At 37.9% G+C, this 22,061-nt stretch overlaps 1 protein-coding gene across 17 annotated transcripts in view; it reads left to right on the top strand.

The window, feature by feature from the left end:
- LOC112967126 (ankyrin repeat and KH domain-containing protein 1) overlaps positions 1-22,061 on the top strand; it is a 128,406-nt gene that overhangs the window by 75,736 nt on the left and 30,609 nt on the right. For 13 of the 17 annotated variants that reach the window (XR_003253858.1, XM_026067914.1, XM_026067918.1 and 10 more), the window contains 5 exons: positions 7,788-8,531; positions 16,834-16,979; positions 17,131-17,242; positions 18,114-18,259; positions 21,603-21,745. Coding sequence is in view for 16 of the 17 variants with exons in the window: in XM_026067914.1 (XP_025923699.1) it covers positions 7,788-8,531; positions 16,834-16,979; positions 17,131-17,242; positions 18,114-18,259; positions 21,603-21,745 (1,291 nt within the window). In the remaining variant the exon portion in view is untranslated. Of the gene's footprint in view, positions 1-2,882; positions 3,335-7,787; positions 8,532-16,833; positions 16,980-17,130; positions 17,243-18,113; positions 18,260-21,602; positions 21,746-22,061 lie in introns of those variants that run through there. The other 4 variants (XM_026067926.1, XM_026067921.1, XM_026067920.1 and 1 more) reach the window with 2 other exon arrangements.

The raw sequence follows: 22,061 nt of genomic DNA, 5'->3' as shown, positions 1-22,061 counted from the left end.
GTTTTCTCTCTCTGTTTTCTCTCTCTGTTTTCTCTCTCTGTTTTCTCTCTCTGTTTTCTCTCTCTGTTTTCTCTCTCTGTTTTCTCTCTCTGTTTCCTCCTCCCCTTTAAGCTTTGGCACTGAGCAGTTAGACTTTTTGCAAGGCAAAATGAGGTGGAGGGGATGACTGAAGAGCTGCTTATAAACTGTTTCTCCTGACACAGTCTGAGTCTAGCCGGTGTAATTCTTTCCTTATTAAGACAGATTGCTCTTCCCACTCACTCCCTCGCAAACGTGCTGGGATGTTAAGGAATTCCCCATACTAATTTTACACAGGCTCCATGAGCTGTCAGTCCTAGTGAGTATAAGCTGTGAATATCATCAGACTCTTTTTGTAATTTTAAGTATACCTTTAAAGGCAGTTTTCTTGCAAATTGGGGGACATTTCCAGCATATGAAATGCTTGTAAGGAATGCTGTTAGGTTTCTTCAAGGAATCGCTCTGTGCAGAGAATGTCATCTGAAATATTGTTGCCATTGATAAACTTGTATGGCTTGTAAATGCAAGTTAATGTTTAAGAATGGGATTCGAAGCTCTCGGTGGTTATTCATGACTTGTCAGTGTGCTTAGTCTTTCACAGAACATGTTTGGCGAGTGCTGTGGCGTGTACCCACAGCAGTTTGTAGAACATGATTGAAAAACAATACACTTGTGCAAAAAGGGGGTGCTTAGGAAGTCTGGAATGTAGCAGTAGGGTTTTTTGTTTGAATTCATATGAAGTATGAGTTACTTTGTAAGCTTTTTCCAAATACATTTCACTTCACCACTAATTTGAAATTGTGCTTACAAACTAACTAATTGGCAAACTTAACTGAGTGCTTCAAACTTACCAGTATGCTGTCATTAGACTTCTCCACTGTTGTGTTTTAGTGGGCAGTAACTTACAGTCTTTCTTATTTGGGGAACTGGTTCTTAGAATTTGACAAGACTGAATGGATTTAACAGATTTTCACAAAAAAAACTGTCCACATCTGCCCTTGGGCCCTGAGTGGGGAGAAAGAATCTGCTTAGAGTTAAGTAGTTTTTAGGAATGTTTTAAGCTTTCATATACTGGCACTGCTGTAAGTACCCCCATACCCCCATGCTAAATTTTACTCACAAGCTAATGACTTGAAGAAAACACCACATAGCTTCAATAGCTACAAACTCCATAAACGTTTTCTACTCTAAATCTGACTTTTTTTGCCTAATAGTTATATTGGGATATATTCTGACAGAGCTATCTCACACATTGTGTGATTTATTTGAAATAGGGGTCAGATTAACAATAGGATTAGAAAGATGACTTTACCAGACTTTTTGTTTTGACCCTTTTCAGGCTTCTCTAGTGCACAGTCCAACTGTCTGTTCACTGTTTCTTATGGTTCAACATCTTCCAATATACTCTTGCCATTTCTGTGTTTTCTGCCTGGGTCAGCACTTGACCCAGTTATCGTAGATGAGTTACCAAGTAAAATGCAACTTTCTTTGTTCTCTCCCAGGCAGGATCCTAAATTAGATTTTTCCTTCTTCCCTGGCTTTAATGTAAGGTTATAAATTCTACTTCAGAGATTTTGCACTCCGCCCTTTCTGATTTTCTACCAATAGATCCCAAGCCTAGTATATCTATAAAGACGGATAACTCCAGATAGTATTTTGTACCTCAAGGGAAAAACAGTCCGTACCTCTTGACTTTCTAACTTCACTCATACTTTCTTAGCAGACTTGCATTCTTGTTTTTCTTTTATGTGAATCTTCAGCAGCACAAGCAGATTATTTAAACAAGATGCGTGCATATGCCCCCAAGAGCATAAGTGTACAAAAACATTTTCAAAGTGGTTTGTGAAATTTTATTCCTCTGAAGATCCAGTCGTCTGACTGGCACCTGCTAACTAATTGCATCTGAGCAAGTTCCCAGTTAGATTCTATCAAGCTACCGAAAGAAACTTGGGTAGAAGATTAAAGTTGGAAAGTAACTAAAGTTTTTTGTTTCAGAAAACTGAGTTAGTTGATTACACTGTGGGGTTTTTCTCTCCAACCATGTAGCCTTTGGCTCTTGGATATCATTGCACCTATTGCTGGCAAGTAGCCTGTAAAAGCAGCTGTGGAAGTGATAAAGATAGGCAAAATATTACGTGGTTCACAAGAGAACCGTAGTTGAATATAAACTCATCTAAACATTCAGTCCTCCATGAATCATCTTGTTCTTCATAAAGAAGAGTTAGAACATTGTTGAAAACAATGTTGCAGATGAAATTTTCTAGAAAATTTTGTAGGTTATTATCTCGTTGTCCAGCTAGCCAAATTATTTAATATTATATTTTGCATGTATGTACATGGAGTGACTGTTTCCCCAGCTTCAGATCTGATTTTTTTTTTTTTTTTACTGATATGAATTATAGAATTAAATATGGAATTTTCACAAAAATTCAGTATTGAGCTTGCCCTTCTCCTGTTGTAGCTGGTGAGTTTTAACTGCCAACTGCAAATCAAATCCTAAACTTTGGTCATCCTATTTCTTGAAAAAATCTGATTTCACTCTGAAGTGTAAGAGTAATAGCAGACAGGCTTTTCTGTGACAAACCATGAAGATCTTTGAAATACTTTATTATGGATTTATGCTTCCTGACATCTGCCTAGTGCGAAGGGAGGAACAGATTAAATCTGATGTGTTTTTGAAGTTCTAGGTGTGATATTAACTATCAGGATGACATGGTGATTCATACAGACTTGGATACTATTTGGAGATGTGTTTGTATGTACAGACATGTATCCCCCAGTGGAGATTTTCTTGTTGTCAATTTGTATGCCAAAAAGCTTTTGGAATTTAATTGTCTGGATTTGGATCCTTTTTTTTTTTCCAGTTAACAACTCTTGAAATTAAGGAGCTAACTGTCAACAAGTGTCAGAATTTCATCTAATGCCAAATAAAACTGCTGGTGGTGGCCAAGATGAAAACTACAAAGCTGAAGTGCAGTTGCATTGATAGAAATCTCCTAGCAATTATAATGGGCTGGAAAAACAAATCTTCAATCTTCTTCTGAAATGACCTTAAAAATAAATTAGTGATCGTTTTTAACTGTGATTACTTCTCAGAAACACTTGGTCAGCAAGAATGTCTCTTCTTGCTAATTCATCAGTCAGTGCTTTTAGGGTAAGACATGAATTAGGCTTTATTTACATTAAAAAAAATTAAAAAACCTATGTATCTACTTCCTGCTTGTCAAAACTTTCTTGGAGTAAATACCTCTGTCCTCAGACCTGTGGAGGGCAGCAGAAGTGCCTCCTTGCACTATTAGTGTAACGTATGGGCCATCGTTTGGATGTTAACAAACACAAGCGGTACATCTAATCTCATTGTCATTAAAAGTTGATCAGTTGGTTTGAACTAGATTTATTTTGGATGGCTTGCATCTCACCTGTGCTACTCTATTCATTGTAAAAAGTCATATAAATTATGTGCTTCCTGGGAAAACAAGATGTCCTTTAGATTAGAAGTTGGAACAAGAAGAGCAAGTTCCTAGAGAATCTTAAGCACTAGGAAAGAAAGATGATATCAGATTGTAATCCTAGGGATGAAAGATGGTATCAGAGAGCCTGTGAAAGTGAACATATTTTATGCAAATTTAAGTTAGAAGAGTTGAATAGCTTAGAGTTATTTGCAGACTAGAAACATCAAGGGTTTTTTTTCCAGATTCTTGTTTGCAGGCAGTGCAGGGTCTAAGAACTCTAAATGTTACTTGCAGCCAGAAGACATAATGGTGTTTTCCACTGCATTGTACTCAATGCTCAGGGATTACTAATAATGTTTGGGGGGATGCTGATCTGGATGAATGGAATACTGCAGACCAATTTAGGTGCTGGTGAGACTCTCTGCAGTGCCCTGGAGAAGTACAACAGATACACATAGGACGCTTTTATCTCACATTTCCTGTGAGTGAGTAAGAATTCAGGGGAAATGATGGGAAGTTGCATTTTTCCAGAGTACATCTTGTCCAGAGTAGCATATGCTGGTCAAAAAAATGACTTGCCTGCGAGAGGCAGTGGAGGGTGTGAGGGAAGGAGCGAAATGGAGACTCTCTGCTTTGCATGGGATTGATGGTTAAGAGTGAATTGGAAAGGCTAGGAACCAGAAACTGTGGAAATCTGGAAATGTAAATAAAAGAGCACTTGGTGTTACTGTACACAAAATAAATTATGAGATGGTGTTCCCCTTTGCTTTCCAAGTGTGCTGTACCCACTCTGGGTTTCCTGCCAACTGAATGATTCTCTTTCCTGTAATCTTGATTACCTGATAGCAGGTGATATTTGTGTAGCAGCATCTGGGTTTTCATTGACCCTCTGTCTTCAGGTCTTCTGAACAGATCTTCTAAACAGTTGCTTTAGAGAATAGATTGACTACTTAACATTACTAGGTCTAATTTTGTATTAAGTTGTGTAGAATATTTACAGTTCGCCAAAAAGATAAATGAACAAAATGAAAAATGCCAAGCTGACTTAATTATGGTGAGGCCTATAATTTATTTTTTAGATCTTACTGTACTTAAGTATGTCAAAAGTGAAAATACAAAATAATGTCTTATTCCTGATTCTTTACTAAAGTAGGCGCAGTATTTTTCAGGATATTGTATTATAGGGGAGATTTGGATAAAAACAAGAAATTTAAAATGAAGATTGCCTCTCCAACTCAGTCTTTTCAGCAGTAAAATCATGTTACATTTGATATTGTAGTCTTGAATAACAGCATCTTAACAGACTGTTGGCATTCTGCCTGTCATTGTGGAACCTATTAAACTCTTTTAGGGAGAAGACATTTATGGTTGTGTTCAGTAGGTACTTTTTCAAAAAGTTATTAACCTGTAAGTTTAACAGTGGTTAAAGGAATCTGACTCTACTAGGAAACTTTTAATTGCTACTTTTAAATACTTTTAATATTCTTATATTACAATACTTGCATTTTCTGAAGCTACCAGCAGCAGCTTCTCCACCTCTGATATGTTGAAATGGTTGTTAGGATGTGAACCTCAAGTTCAGCAAATCCTTAATCTTTCTTCCCACCCCTCATACTCTTCCATCTTCCCCAATACTACAGGTTGCAAATATTTTCTGACGTGGAAAGGGTGGTTTACAACCTGAACAGTGGCCAAATAAGAGGCTGATTACAGTGCATCTCCACACCTTCAGAGTTTCCGGGAGCCTAGTTCTTCGTTTGCAGAGTGGCCATATTTGTATACTCTTTGTCCAATAGCATGACATGGGCTGTATTAATTTTACTAAATTCTGTTTTCAGAAACTGCCTGAGCTTTTGATGTTCATTCCAAATCTTGAGATGCCCTTTGGGGAGTCTGTTGCTCATAGTGTGACCAACCTTGTGTCCTTTAGTCAGTACATATAGACTAGAAGCATCAGGTCTTTATGCAAGACTGTACTTCTGCTCTGTGCTTTCTCCTGTGGTTTTAGCAAAGGTTTCTTGTGACAATCAGGCTTGTTTTCTCCCCAGGTGGGAGTTAATCGAGAGGGACAATATTGATACTTTATTATTTGGGGGCTCTTTGAACTACAACTTCTCTTTTCTATGGGGTGATGTAAGCTGTCCAGACCTATCGAAAGTCAGGAAATGGTTTACGTCATTATGAAAAGGATAAATATGGTAACCTTAAGAATGACAGGAAAACACAGCAGTATGAAGTGTTCCTTTCTAAGCCACATCTTAAAGGTTAGTTTGGAGTTAGATTTACTGATATGTTTCTGCTACTTCAGTGGTATTTGCAGTGGAGCAGCTTGGTTTCAAAGGACCAGTTGACTTTTCTTTCATTAATTTCTAACAAAGATATAGAAAAACATTTAACTTCTTTTGGTGAGTGTAAATATGTTTTCAAGAGTAGTCTCTAAAACTTAAAAGATACTATAAATTTGTAAATCAAATCACACTATTTAAAATGAAAGGATAACTATATAAACCTTAAAAGTACACTGTAAAGCCAAATAGCTAACAGCTTAGAACAGACTTGAGATAGTTATCTACCAGCCAGTATAAAGAGCGTTATTGCTAATCTTTAATCAAATCCTTCATCCTCTTCGGAAAAATTCTTTTGGGACTTACGGTTCAGAGAAAAAAATAAGAAAAATATTTGGCCTAGGGATTCAACTGGGACTATGGATCTTTCAGTGCAAGGCAGCAATATAAAATATTAAGCTAGAGAAGGAGCTTGCTAAAGGGTATCAGTCTGGATGTACCTATAGTGTTTGTAGCATGCTGGGATGACATTCTAGGATATTTCCTGAAGTTATCAAGACTTGTGTTGTTTCTTTTAAATTTAGATAGTCTTTGTTTTCATTCCAGAGAGTCTGATTGGTGAAGTTGTTCAGCGCAAAGTTTGGTTCAGGTCTATTTTAGTATTTCTTCTTTCTCTTTTTTAAGAGAAAGTTCTCACATATTTCTGTTTTCCTCAATTAGTTTCTCAAAACAGATTTGTCTGAAAGTGCAGTGTGTGTGTGTGAGACTCCTCTTTTGACAGCAGTGTAAAGTGGGATCTCTTATGAATTAATAGTTTGATGAAGGAAGTCCCAGGGAGAAATAAAGCAGTGCTTTAGGAAACTTAATCATTCCAGAACTAGTGATTTATCTGATACTTAGTTCCTCCATCCAGACTTTCACTTAACAGTGTTATGTTTAGGTATGTTTAATAAGCAATGGCTAAGACTGTCTAACTTTAATTCCCCTTTTAACGATGAATTGCATGAGTCCATTTTACTAATGTTCAAGTTGTCTCTTTTAAAAAATACTACATATATCACCATTTACAGAAGGAGAGCTACTGTAGAAAATTCTTTGAAGCTAAAACCTTTCTCATTTTTAATTAAACTTTTTTTTTTTAACACTGAAGTAATAACTTAAGCATTTAATAGATTCATATTAGCAAGATCTGACTGGAGCTTTCACATATGTGGCTTTCAAAAAAGCAGCTTGTGTTGCCTGAAGGTGGTTCCTTGTGATAGTTCATGGAAGGACTGCCCTGGCGTGGTGTTTCTTGCTGGATGGGTTTTAAAGATTTGATTTGAAGATTTTTGAAGATTTTTAGGTCTTAATAGTGAGCAGAGTTGTTAATTTGTTAGTGGAGACAGGGAGGCAAGCAAGAGGTTAATCTTCTCTCAAAACTTTTAAAAGGATGCCCAAGCTTAAAATATATTTGTGTATGTCTTTAAGTTTGCATGGGCAGGATTCTGTTTGTAATGTAACTGTGGAATGCTACAGCATTTGGAGAAATACTAGTTCAAAATATTGATCTTCCTGTAGAGTTATTTTCTCTTAAATATAGACTGCTTTTGCTTGCAACTTTGCTTTTGGAAGTTAGCCTCTGGAAAAAGGTTTATGCTTTTGTTAGTTTAATTTGCTCTGCACAACAGAACAACTTTGAGCATCCAGTAAATTATTTAAATTACCTTGCTCTCCTTACTGATTTGACTTACCAGATGCATTGTCAGGTATATCAGAAACCATAAAGCTTCTAATTCCTTAAAATTAAAATGGCTGTGTTTGAGGGATCAATATTGTATTTAGGATCAATATTGAAAATTCCAGCTATTTGCTTTGACCTGTCTGTCTTAAAATGGAGTATAGGGTTTACCTTTCTGTGGTTTGACAGATGTGCAGTGTTAGTTGTAAAGATTTCTTTTTTTTTTCTTTTCTTTTTTTTTTTGGTGGGAGAGAGGGGAGGTATGGGGTATCTTCAGCATGGCATTTTTTCAAACATTTTTCATGTGCTTAGGTGCATCCAAGCAGAAGTCAAGTTCCCTGCAGGTAGCAGATAAGGACCTACTGCCACCTTTTCACCCATACCAGCCTTTGGAATGCATAGTAGAAGAGACTGAAGGCAAGCTGAATGAACTTGGACAGAGAATTAGTGCTATTGAAAAAGCACAACTTAAATCATTGGAATTAATTCAAGGTGAACCTTTAAATAAAGATAAGATTGAAGAACTTAAAAAGAACAGAGAAGAACAAGTACAGAAGAAGAAGAAAATATTGAAGGAGCTACAGAAGGTGGAAAGGCAGTTGCAGATGAAAACACAACAGCAGTTTACCAAAGAATATTTGGAGACCAAAGGTCAGACAGACACACCACTTCCCCTGCAACAGCAGTGCCCACTTACAGGGGTCTTCCCAGAAGTGGAAGCTGATAAGGGTCTGCCAGAGGATAACTTTTCAGGGTTACCTCAGGTTGACACAATCTTGTCTAAAGATGACGAGCAACAACAGTCTCCACCACCTGCTGAACAAATAGAGTTTGTCCCTATCCAGCCTTTGCCAACACCGCAATGTAATTTTTCTGGTAATTTAGGTTATAATGGGACAGAGTCTCTTGAACTTCAGAAAGCATTAGGTAATCAGCAGAATGTAGGACAGCAGCAGCAGATTGCTGGGCAGGGGCTGTTAGTTCAAGAACCAGACGGATTAATGGTTGCCACTCCAGCACAGACGCTTACCGACACTCTTGATGACCTAATAGCAGGTGGGTTAAGAAATATACCTATTTTTGCATTAATTTGTGTGCTCAGTTTCCCTTTCTCTCCTTCCCTCCAAAAACATCTTGGGGTTTTCCAGTTTGGGAATACTTGCTTAAGAATAAAATTCCTGATTAGTGCTATTAATCCTAACAGTCACTTCCAATTCTAACATGAGACTTTAAAAAATCTCTTTCCAAAGTGCAAAACTTCCTGTCCCAGAGATATGTTTTAGCCCCTGTGGCCTCATCTTTTTCTGTGCTTCTTTAAAAAGCCTAATCATGAGTGATTAGAAGTGGCCATTAGGAAACCCAAAAACATTACAATTTTTTTTTCTTCCATAGGATTTTACATACAGGCTTATACCTCAGTGAATTTCCTTAGTGTAGTAGCCATCTCTAGAAAAATACAAAATATTGTCACTTGTGTTGACAAATGTATCTATCTCCATTCTGCTGGAAATGCTGCTACAGTTTAAACGCATCTGGAATCTGTGCAAAACCATTTAGTTCTTTAGTGCTTCTCTGTAATGGCTTGTGTTTTCAGAATGCCTTCTAAACCATGGATGTTAAACAGGAATAACTGCTTATCAGATTTAACAAATGGCAAAAATATGTCATGTTTGGATGAAAGCAAAAATCAAAACATTCTTGCTTTTGCTGGTAACTGCATGAAGATAAATAGAGATTTTTTTCCCCCCACACTGGGTTGGGTAAGCCCTGTTGTGAAAAAGGGGTATCATTTTTGTTGAGCTTCTTTTCACTTATTTCAGTAGGAATTCTGTTTACTGCTGGACGTATGCAGGATATAACCACTATTGTTTGGGACTGTGCCTGTTTGGCCTGTAGTTTTTTTTGGGGGGGGGGGGTTGTTGTTGTTGTTGTTGTTGTTTTGTTATTTTGTTTTTTTTAATCCAGTGTTTCTTGACTCTTCTTTGCTCTTTCTGTCCGTCCCTCAGCCCTTATTTTCTTGTCTTTTTTTTCCTCTTTGTGGTCACTGCCCTGTCCTCTTAAGTTCCCCTCATGCTTTTGGAAATGTGGAATAAGACTTTTTGCTAACAATTCCCAGGAACTTTCAGAATGGTAACTAACTATAGTGAAGTTCGTACAGGTCAAGACTGACTGCAACTTTGCAGCCTTCCCTGGAAATCTCAGTAGGTGGAATAGTTGTGGTGTGTTATATCAGCTCTCTTCAGCTGTACAATTTAATTCAAAGAAATCCTCTTGCACGTTAGAGATACAGGCTTAGTTCCTTTTTTTCCTGGCATGGTATCATCCATTCATCACTCTAAGACATTCTTCAGAGTATTGAGCTAACTTTACAACAAAAATGCAGTTAAATTATTCTTAAATATTTTTAAGTAAGATTTGATACTTGAGCGTGCAAGGAGGAAAATTTGAGGTGTTAATGCAAAACGTAGTCAACAAGGGCTAAGTCTTTGGAGTAGCTGTTGTTAACAATTTAACGTATCTGGCACAAGACCATGTAGCACATAGACTTTAATAGTTAGCATAGTATATTCAAAATATTCAGTGCACCCTTCACTGTTATGCATTGTAATAGCCATTGCAAAAAGAAAATTTCTACAGTTGGCTGAGTACAACAGAGTGAAATAAGTCTGCTAGTTGTTTCAGACATCTTACCAAAAACCTCGTAACTGACTAGTCAAAGATCGTGTGCTTGGTAGTGTAACCCTTTGACAAAATTCACTTTGTCCTTCCATTTCCTGATACCGTCAGGAAATGAAATAAACTAAAATATGTGCCACTTGAGGGCGGGGAAAAAAATTTGAAAGCAAGCTGGAACTCCCCTTTATCTTATGATAAAAAACCTTTGGATAGAAATGTTTTAAATATAGGGTCTTTGACTATAAATACCCTACTTGTTATTGGTTAATTTTATGAAACTCTTTATTGTTTTTGTAACTAACTAAAGACAGTTTTGGCTAAGAAATGAGGTTTACTCATTTCAGAATCCATAGAAATTACATGCTCTTGTAAAATTATTAAAAACTGTATGTTTACAGAAAGTCAACCCAAGGAAAATTCCTTAATTCCAGAGGCTACTGCAAAAATAAATTGATGTTGCTTTACTGAAATACATTTTCTTCTGAAATTCGTAGATTTGTTTCACTTTCTAAAAATTATTGGGAGAGGTTTTTAGATACTTTGCTCAATTTTTTTTTTTTTTTTTTAAGAATCCAGTCTGTGGTAAAAGAATGACCCCTTCATAAATCATAATCCTAAATCTCAAATTTATGTAGGTTTCAAAATGAACTGTAAAGCTACCTCCCTTTACATTCACTCCAAACTCTTAGATCTGTGTTTAAAATGCACTTGCATTTTATATGCAAATTTGCCCATTAGTCCTCAATTTTGTAAAGAAATTTTAGCAATAGAAATATGTTCTGACAACTGGTTTTTGCATGCGTACTACAGACGCTGGATAAAATTGTTCGGGGGCTCTGTATCTGCTGTGTGGAAAGTCTGTCTCTTTGAGAGAGATCAGGAGCCTTCTCTAACTAGGGAATTTGTGTCTTTGAAATATCTCCCTTAATTACAGTATCACTGGTGGTAAGTGTTGAGACCCTTAATGTAGAAGTGGCACAAACATTTTTATTCTTGTTGTGTTTTTCAGTTTATATCAGATCTACTTTAGAAGAACAGAAATGTTAAATCGGCTTTTGCCCTCTGCATTGAAATATTTTTTTTTTATTATTATTGCTCTTACCAGTGGAAGTGTAAAAGCAGCAAGCTTTTCAAAGCTTCAGTTTAGACTAGTTGGAGGCGAGAACATTGTTACGTTTCTACAAAACCTCAAATTTTTAGTTTTCTGAATAATTTCACTGTAAGCGCATATATAAAAACAGTATTTATTTTGCCGGTCTGCTGGCAGAATTCGTCAGCTAAAAGAATCGTGACTAGGCGTCGAGGTGGCTCATGTGAAGGCGCAGCGTGCTGGAAGCCTCACTGACTGGCAGAGTCCCTGGGAGATATGTGTGCCTGAGCCCCCTCTTTCATAAAGCTGCCCAGCCTGCCCATGAGCTGCGCAGAATAACTGAGTAATGTTCAGAAAGTCAGGTGAAACCCTAAAAATGAAGCCACTCCTTTCATGCCCAAATGCTATGGCTATACTGGAATTTATTTAGATATGTTAAAGCAAAAACCCTGCAACCAATTCCTGATCATTTCTTTGAATGTGTGGCTTATTACAGTCAAAATTTTAATTGGGTCTATTAAAGAAGTATAGAGTTGGTACGGTTTATTAGTGTAAAAATAAGGGAAAATAATAAATTATCACATCTTTTGATAAGAGCAAAGCTTTTAGACCTAGTTTTCATTACTCAGTACAAACTCGGTTTCTTGAAGTATTTCATATTGCATACTTGAAACTTTTTCAGTTCACATTGCGCATTTACCTGTGCAGATTTCTTAACTTGCAGTATCTGAGTTGAAGCTTCCTTGCTGTTTTTAAGATACTCAAGATGAGGAAATTTTTTTTTGCTAGGTTTTGCCTCCATTTTGGATTGTTTTTATTCTGTGCCTCTGTCTGACTCTCCTTTTTGGAGTTCTAGTTTGTAGACTGAAATTCCAGATGTGTTGTAAGAAACTTTACTGAATTTTATTTAGTTCTGAAGTTCTGGTTCTGGTTGGTTGTAGAGAACAGTAATGTTTTAAGGTAATGATTTTAAAGATGACTTCTGAATTACTGTTTTTAGGGTTGTTGTTTGGAGTAACACTGGTCACTAGGATAATCTGGAGTGAGAAATGGTGATTTATAGAATGAGACATAGTTACTAATGTACAAAGGCCTGTGTACAGTAACATGTTGGTTAAAAGTTGTGTGGTCTCAACTCCTCTATCAAAAAGTGAAAACTGAAAAGATTAAAAGCAGAATGATTGCTTGGTCACAAAAAAGGATTAAATTGTTTTCTTTGCCCTAAAAATATCCAGTTCCTTTAAGGAAGACAGAACTGAAATATAGTCATAAATAGTAATAAATATACATGTTCGCAGCATAACAACTGTTATGTAAATTTTGTTTCAGACTGCAGCTGCGATATCATCCAGAAGCTGTTCAAGTTTCTGTAAATACCTTGAGAGTTACACTTAGACAAAATTGCTAGGTTCTTGCACCCGTTTATTTCTACTCATGTCTCCTGTGATATTTTTTCATGAGTTTGGGGAAGTGGTCATCCACATCTGTGGATATTTGTCTTAAACTTTACCCTGATTTAAAGAAAGTCTCTGAAAAATTGTGAGCTTTTCATAAAGTTGGAAAACTGGATTTGCTATTATGTCATTTAAAGTTTAGATTTAGTGTGGGTTGTTTTTTTTTTTGTTGTTATTGGTTTTTTTTAGTTTAAGAGTCTTCTGAATATTTCAGTCTGCAGAAGCATCCTAAAGCTGTGTCACAAAATAAGTATATTATAAAGATTTATGGTGCACATTGCAAAAATTGAATAGATTGTTAACCAGTGCCTGGCTATGGGTTTGTTTGTTGAATCCTTCCTGTTGAAAAGACAAAATGTGTGTTCAATAGGAAGTAACTCCATTTTGAAAACAAATAGCAATTTTGATTTTTGTGTCGCTGTAGAACTCGTTTATCTGATTGCCTAGTGCCATATGATTTTTGCCTGTTTTAGATAGAATTTGTGTCAATCAAACTGAATCCTGCAAATTTCTTCAAAGGTCACTTGAACATCTGCTGAATTTCAACATTTCAAACCAATTGTCCGACCCTTCCGGTGTCATGAGGGCCTCAGAACTGCACCAATACCATTAAAATAATTATGAAAAAATTTAATCTTAGTTTTTGTGAAAAACCAAAACAGGACCTGTTTTTACATGATGGCAGAAATCAGTTAGTGTACCCAAAGAAAATCTTTTTTCCTTTGTGTGGCTTATGCTCACCCTGTTTTTTTTTCCGTTCCATCTCGGAGAGATGCATGATGATGATGTTGCTACATAGATAAAGAATTTTATAATCCTCCAAACTGTGAGATCTTGTGAGGTTTAAAAAAAAAATTTTTAAAAAAAGGTGTAATCTGGGAAAAGGAGGAGTGGTCCCGCTTCTGGACTGCCATTAGAAGAGGTCATTTGCTAAGAACGTTTCCCTCCTTGTCATCCTAGAGATTAAATTTTTCTAGACCCTTAAAATCCTGCCGTGTAATGTTCAGAGATAATGAATACAATCTTCCCATTGAGTGTTTGTTTTGTAGCCTCCAAATTGATCCTTCTTCTTGAAACGAGGTAATTTTTCACAGCGCTGTCGTCTAAGACGAAGCCACCAGGCTGCATGGTCGCGGTTGGTCTTCCATCAGTGCCAGCTATTGAGGCAAAAGCGATTGCTGTGATCTGGCACGGGTATGCTAGCGTTGCTACTCAGGAAGACTGTGCTTCAGCTTTTACTATTGGAAATACCCTTTGCTAAAAAATCTGTCATTTGAAAGATGACCCCAGGTTTCCTGTGGTGTGTGCCAAATTGCACTAGAAATAGTTCCTAGAGACTTCTAACAAGGGCTCTGTATTAGCTAAGTGCCCCTTGTAATGGGGAAAAGAAATGGAGAGGTGGTTCTCTCAATTTTCTGAAAGAGCATACTGTATTCAGTCGGCAAAATGACATAATCTTCCAGAAGGAGTTTTGTAAGATCTGTAACTGACCTACATTTCAGTGACAGCATCTTATAACCCAGAACCAGACCCTGGTAAATGGGTCCATTCAGTTTCAGCTCACTCTGATTTCTTACAAATATTTATGAAGATGTTTTGGAAACTTTGCTTTGTGATGACCTTGTTATCAGACATGTACTGTACAGAGTACAAATTATAATGACATTTCCACTGTGCCAACTTTCAAGCGTGGCTGCCATTCTAAGGAAGTAAAAATGACAGATTTAAAAATTTTGCAATTTTGTAGGCACAGAGTAGATAAGAGCAGAAGATTATTTTGTAGGACTACTAGTTCTTAGATTTTATTTTAAACCAGAGTTTGGAGTATCATTAACGTACAGAGTTTAACTGTGTTTGTGCTCCCTTTGGTGTTCTCTCTCACCTTTGACACGATTGTTACTGTACAAGTAAAGTGCTTTAACACACATATTCATGTGGTTCAAGCACATGATGAATATCTAAAGTATGCAAGAAAACTGCTGTGAAATTCAGTCATGGCTGTAAAATGTAGAGAATGTAGAGGATTTGTTGAATCTATAATGGTGACATTGAATGTATTCCATTAAGGAATCCTAAAATAGCTGAGTCTATCTTTGTTCACTTTCTCCTGCTTTATATGTATGTAGCATGTGGATATATATATATATATATAGTTGTAAGATGTGAAATCATCAAGCCAGTATCTTCCTTGATGAAGGATTAGTTTGATTTAAAGTAAAATCAGTCATTAACAGGGTGATTTGCTGTCTTGTATTTTCGAAGGAATAATTGTTAGAAATCCACTTAGTACTTTGCACTTTAGTGCTTTGAGCAAGAAAATAAATACATTATATTAATTAATCCTCCTCTCTTGCTGAGACGTGTAAGTGGTAATACATAGTAAGTAGATGAAGTGTGGGAGCTTTTACATTTGAAACTTCTAATACAAAACTGACCTGTTCATGAAGTAAAAGTCAACTCTCTTTTTATCCAGATATAATAATATATTCTTGCTTTAATGCAGTAGCCAGATTTTAATGCATGCTTTTGACCATGCACCCAGAAGAATGCTGTATATTAAAATGGCTTTTGCAAAATACAACTGAAAAGTGCCATCTCTAAAGTTTGTCCACCTCCCCAAGATTTTGTAGTCCTGTCTGACCCATCTAAAACTTGCTCCAACCTGTTCTCCCTTTTTCACGCTTACGCAGTCATATATGTGTAGACTTAATTAGTGGTGTTACCTCATGTTGAGGATTTTTCTAAGACTTTTCTATATACACTGTTTTCCTCTGAGTAATTGCTGATATGTAATTTGTTAGTTCTGTCACTGAAGTCGAACTGTTTAAAAATTTTTTTTAAAAAGTTTTCAAAAATTTCTCTTCAGATTCAAATCTGCATATTGTTCATCCTTCATCTTCTCTCACTGCTTGAAACACTTGAACAAAAGCAAAATATTTTCACTGCTTATTTCTTACCTACAGTTGTTAATGTTTTCCATCAGTTGCTTATTTCAGGAATACTGCAAAACACTACATCTTTTGGGTTAATTAGAGCTAATTACATGTTATGTCTCACAAGACTGTACAGTGTAGAAATTTGGCCTTTCAGCTCTGAAAGTTACTTGTCAAATATGGCTCTTAGGTTAGCATGGCTCACCATAAAGTGCCTTAGGGGAGTTAGTTCCTAGTTTCCATAGTGAAAGGTCACAGGGAACCTTCCTGGCAGGGAATTGGAGTTGAGGGCCCGTGATTTGTGTGGCTTCCACTCAAATCCTTTCACTGTGTTACAGAGCCAGGCTGAGGTCCTGGACCTGCAATATATATGCACGGAGGTGTTTCTCTGCTCGTTCTGTTCAGGTTTCTCAGTCTTTATATTTAAAACCAGTTGAATAAAATCTAATTCTCAGTTATCAAGCTCTGCTTGAATTGTGTTTAAAAATAAATAAATAAAATGAAGACTCACTACCAAGCTAGTTGCATAGCTAAGCTGAGGTGTATCTTCATGACGACATTTTGCAGCTCTTTTTTGAAAGGCTATGTTTGATCAGAATAAATTCTAGGGAGCACGAACAGTTCTTCAACTTGCTTATTTTTGTTGATTGCCACCTCCTTCCTGTTTCTCTTCCACCCTTCTTGGGTTATTTTAACTCTGAGACACAATTAAGGAGTAAGTGGCTGTTACTCTTCTTCCTTTGAAAACTTTATATGGAAACTTAATGTGCACTAACCTTTACATGAAATACTTTTGAGTTCCTGAGTGATACTTTGTTTCTGAACATTAGGATTGCATTTTAATGATAAATTATTTGCTTGCTTAGAATGAACATATAACTGAAATCTAACAGTGACAGTTACAATTTTAGGATAACTAATAATCTTTGTAAGTCATAATCTTCATAATGTTTACAAACTAATTAATAAAATTATTTTCCTAACTTCACACAGTTTGGAGATACTTTCATTATTTAACTGCCGGAAAGATTCTTTGTGTGAGATATTAACTCGTTTGTTTTTTAGGAATGCTTATTTTGTTCCCCCCCCCACCCCACCCCACATATATTTTTATATTAGACTGTTACAGTTTTATGGGACTAAATCTTTCTCAAATAAATTTGGAATAGCTAAGAGGGGATTAATAATCCGATGTTGCTTTTCAGCTGTGAATAGCAGAGTGCCCAGCGGCTCCACCAGTTCCTCGCACACTACGGAATCCCCTACACCTGAGCCCTGTTCCCAGGCCCCAAGCAATGTGGCGTCACAGTCGGTGCTCCCCATGTATCCTTCAGTTGACATTGATGCGCATGTGAGTAATTTCACTTTAGTGTTGAATTGACTTGCTTTCTGATCAATTCTGAAAGGGAAAAAAATTAATCTAGTGCTATGTTAAAAAACAAATTTGTTTATAATATTTTTAATTGCTGAATATCTGCTTCTTTTTCTTCCCAACCATGAAGACTGAAAGTAATCATGACACTGCTCTGACCCTTGCGTGTGCAGGCGGTCACGAAGAACTTGTATCTGTACTGATAGCACGTGGTGCCAATATTGAACACAGAGACAAGAAGGGTAAGCTAAAATAGTAAAACAGTCTGACCTTGAAGTACAATGTGGAACAACTAATTTCAAATAGGGATTTAGCATTCTTTGCTTCAGAAAATGACTGAGCATGCAAAAATGTAAAATTGCATTTTTCCACTTCATGTAGAAATGTTGATCATAAAAAGCAAGTGATACTTCATGGCTTTCTAGCTTCATTTTTAAAAGGAAGTGTGTCTGTCTGAGCACTCTTAATAAGATTTGTTGAAATATGGACCACTTCGTCCTTATGATTCACCCTACACGAAAGATTTTGGCATTCTAAATAGAGTGGCTGATTGGTGTAAATCTCAAATCTTGGCTGACAAAGCTAACTCAGAGTAGTTTGTTGTCAGGTTGCATATCATGTCTTTCACAGTAGTTAAATTCAGCAAAATCTCAAATCTGTTAGAGTTGTGAGAGACCAAAACAATCTTGACTTTTTTTTCTCTGGAGCTGACATTTTACCACTGGAAATTGCACAGTGCAGATGTGCAACATTTTGTTAAATGTTAGAGCTTTATTAAATAGGAATTAATTGGAAAGCTGTGATTTGTCTAAAGAGATGAGTTGTCAGAACCTAGTCCAGTGAAAACCCTGTTTTGTGGCTGAGTGTTTAGATTTTCTTGAAGTTCTTCAATTATATGTGGCAAGAGTCAAGGCCTAGATGTACCAGGCTCACATGAGGGCTAGAAGAGGGTCTGAGGTTTCCTGCGATTCTGGCCTATTGGGGGGAAACCAATATTCTGAGGAAAACATGTCTAATCAACATAATTCAGAAATGCACAAATTCATTTACAATGCCAGTGAGTAGTTCTGAGTTTCTCCAGGTTCTTTTTAATGTGTTCTTCTGTTATATTAGGTTTTACGCCTTTGATTCTGGCTGCAACTGCTGGACATGTTGGTGTAGTGGAAATTCTTCTAGACAAGGGTGGGGATATAGAAGCACAGTCCGAGCGCACAAAGGATACTCCACTCTCGTTGGCCTGCTCCGGTGGACGCCAAGAGGTACGAACAGATATCTTACTGTGTTTGAATGCGTTTGAATTGGTTTTTTGTAAGTTACAGAATTTTTGGTGGTAGAATAAATCATCCTTTTTTCGAGAAGGCTTCTAAACTGCATAAATTTAGCTAGTTTTAGCCTTTTTCTTCTCCCAAGAGAAAAGGCTGTGTCCATGTGTGTGCGTGCGTGTATTATATATATACACACATATATGATGTATAAAATATATATTTATGCACACACACACACACACACACACATATATATATATCCTTCCCCCTCCCCCCTTGGTTATCCCAGTTTTGTTAGCAAACTGTTATAGCTTGTGTCCCTGTTTTCTTGCAAAATAAGTACTTTTATGAGGGAGGAAGAGAAATTAATGAATAACTTTGTTCATTGGACCCGTCTGTTATGTATCCTCCCCCACTGTCAAAACTAACACAGCCAGTGCAGGCACAGAAGGTTGGAAACTAGAATTTTGTGTATGCAGTACAGTGGTTATATGCAGGGCTGACAGATGCAGATACACTGTAAACATGCTCTGCATTATAAGGGCACATATTATTCTTTGAAGGATATTTCAGCTTTCTGTCAGAGTAGTGTTTTTTTGTTTGTTTGTTTTTTTAATCCAAATGACATTTGTTAAATCCTTCCTACTTAAGTCATGGGCAGACTAGCTTAGAAGACACCATGAGAATGGCAAAGGGTTTTGTGCCAAATAAGGGAGTGATAAGTTTTGGAATTTTTAAGGATTCAAATAGTTACATAAAACTGAAAGATATCTGCTTTGAGTTTTGAATTGCAGATCTTTAACAGTAAAACTGCTGCTCACAAATAAAGAGACTTATCCAGTCCATGGTAACTTTACTTATTAAATTACTTTTTAAATTATTACGTGAATGGAGAAGGAGCTCCTAGCAAAATTCAAACCTAATAAGAAAGTATAGAGAAGGTGGAAGCAGGCACAGGTAGCCTAGGTGGAATGTAGGAATGTTGTCTGAGTATGCAGGGATGAAGCTAGGAAGGCCAAGGCCCATCTAGATTTTAGTCTGGCAAGGGATGTCAGGGACAACAAGAAGGGCAATAAGTGCTGAGGGAGCTGGCAGATGTCAATGCAAGCCCTCTCTCAGTCATCTTTGAAAGGCCATGGTGATTGGGAGGGGTGCCTGAGGCCTGGAAGAAAGCAAATATCACTCCAGCCTTCAAAAAGGGCAAGGAGGAGGACCCAGGGAACTACAGGCCAATCAGCCTCACCTCCATCCCTGGAAAGGTGATTGAGCAGCTAATGCTGGAAACCATTTCCAGGCAAATGAAGGACAAGAAGGTGACTGGGAGCAGTGAACATGGGTTGACAAAGTGGAAATCCTGCTTAACAAACCTGATAGCCTTCTATGGTGGAAGGACTGGCTGGGTAGATGAGGGGAGAGCAGTGGCTGTTGTCTGTCTTGGCTTCAGTAAGGCTTTTGGCACTGCCTCCCCTAACGTCCTCATAGGCAAGCTGAGGAAGTATGGGCTAGGCGAGCAGACAGGGAAGTGGGCTGAGAACTGGCTGAATGACAGAGCTCAGAGGGTTGTGCTTAGTGGCACCAAGTCTAGTTGAGGGCCTGTAGCTAGTGGTGTCCCCCAGGGGGTCAATCCTGGGTCCAATCCTGTTCAACTTATTCATCAATGACCGGGATGAAGGGACAGAGTGTACCCTCAGCAAGTTTGCTGATGGTACAAAATGGGGAGGAGTGGCTGATACACCAGAGGGCTGTGCTGCCATTCAGAGGGACCTCAACAGGCTGGAGAGATGGGCAGAGAGGAGTGCCGTCAAGTTCAACAAAGGGAAGTGCAGAGTCCTGCACCAGGGGAGGAATAACCCCATGCACCTGTACAGGCTGGGGGCTGACCTGCTGGAGAGCAGCTCTGCAGAGCAGGACCTGGGAGTCCTGGTGGACACCAAGTTGAGCATGAGCCAGCAATGTGCCCCTTGTGGCCAAGAAGGCCAATGGCATCCTGGGCTGCATCAGGAAGCACATTGGCAGCAGGCTGAGGGAGGTGATGCCTCCCCTCTCCTCAGCCCTGGTGAGACCACGTCTGGAGTACTGTGTCCACTTCTGGGCTCCCCAGTAGAAGAGAGAGATGGAGCTCCTGGAGTGAGTCCAGCGAAGGGCCGCTAAGATGCTTAAGGGGCTAGAGCATCTCTCATGTGAGGAAAGGCTGCAAGAGCAGTGACTGTTCAGCCTGGAGAAGAGAAGAGAAGAGGAGTGAGGGGGGATCTTATGAATGCATTTAAATATCTGAAGGGAAGGTGTAAAGAAGATGGGGCCAGACTCTTTTCAGTGGTGTCCGGTGATAGGACGAGAGGCAACAGGCACAAACAGAATCACAGGAAGTTCCTTCTGAACATAAGGAAAACCTGTTTTCTGTGAGGGTGAGTGAGGACTGGAACAGGTTGCCCAGAGAGGCAGTGGAGTCTGCATCCTTGGAGTTATTCAAAAGCTGCCTGGACAGGGTCCTGGGCAACGTGCTCTAGGTGACCCCACTTGAGCAGGGGGTTTGGACTAGATGATCTTAAATGTCCCTTCCAACCTGAATTGTTCTGTGATCCTGTGATATTTAAGTCTTTTGCTCTTCTTCCTTGTGTGTGAGGTGTGTGTTTCTTTTTTTTTTTTTTTTTTCTTTTTCCCCTCCTCCTTATGCCAGTGTCTGCCTCTTATGTTTCTGGCTTAGCAACTTGTGGAGGAGCTTTTTTTATAGCTTAAAACCAACTGCACCATCTTCTTAGTAGTAAAATGAGACACACTAATGTGCGGTGCCACACAAGAAACGTTTTGATTTTTTTCCCCCTTCTATTACTCTTAAGGCAACTTCCGCTTAGTGGAGAGAAGTCCTTCCTCTTGCTTCTTCAGGTCTATGTGTTTTGTCGGAAAGACTGTGTAACACAGATGGTCAAACTTGGCTCAAGCATCATTTGATTTAAAGGTGTGGGAGTTACTGCAAGAATGCTCAAACAGTGTGAGACATATGGAAGTGGGACATATCCCCCTTTTTCTAACTTACATTCACTGGAGGAGCTTCACTTTAAAGCCTTGCATTTCAATTAGGTAAAATAATCCATTTGGAAGACAAGTGCTACTACAACCCACACAGATTAGCTGATGAATAGATTAGTTGCTAGTCTGCACAGCGCATATGTAAAAGTAAATTTTCTACAGGAAAACTGATATCCTCTTTGCTTATCTATTGACTGTGGAAACTAGTAGCGTGCTGGAAGGTTTGAATGTGTGATAACATTCTTTCACTTTCTGGATAATAGCTAAGGCCACAACATGTCTTTTAAGATGTTGTGTGCTGTCTTTTCAGGTTGTTGATTTGCTGTTGGCCCGAGGAGCAAATAAAGAACATAGGAATGTGTCTGATTATACACCGTTAAGCCTTGCTGCATCTGGTGGATATGTCAATATCATCAAGATTCTCCTCAATGCTGGAGCAGAAATTAATTCAAGGTAACATATTCTGGGCATCAGATTAGCTGCAGTATAGGACAGATATTCTGTTGTTGGATATATAGTGAAATATATTCTACAAGCTTAGAGCTTTCAGACCTCCTTGCAGACTTTCTACGTTGTTCCCATTATCCTTTGTTTTCATAGTAACTTAATCAGTGCTTTAAGTTGCTTTTTAACTGCCACAGACAAACTGCTGCAGACTAACTTTCTCTCTCTTGTATTTAAGTTTTAAGTGATAATATGGTTTGCAAGCCTATTCTTTCCCTCTCTCTTTGCCACCATTCTGGGATCTAGAAGTCCAACACTTTTCCAG

The sequence above is a fragment of the Apteryx rowi genome, unplaced genomic scaffold (assembly GCF_003343035.1).
Source record: "Apteryx rowi isolate R43461 unplaced genomic scaffold, aptRow1 scaffold_264, whole genome shotgun sequence".
NCBI classification, from domain to species: domain Eukaryota; kingdom Metazoa; phylum Chordata; class Aves; order Apterygiformes; family Apterygidae; genus Apteryx; species Apteryx rowi.
Note: the sequence above shows the minus strand (reverse complement) of the source record. Positions and strands in the feature narration are given on the sequence as shown.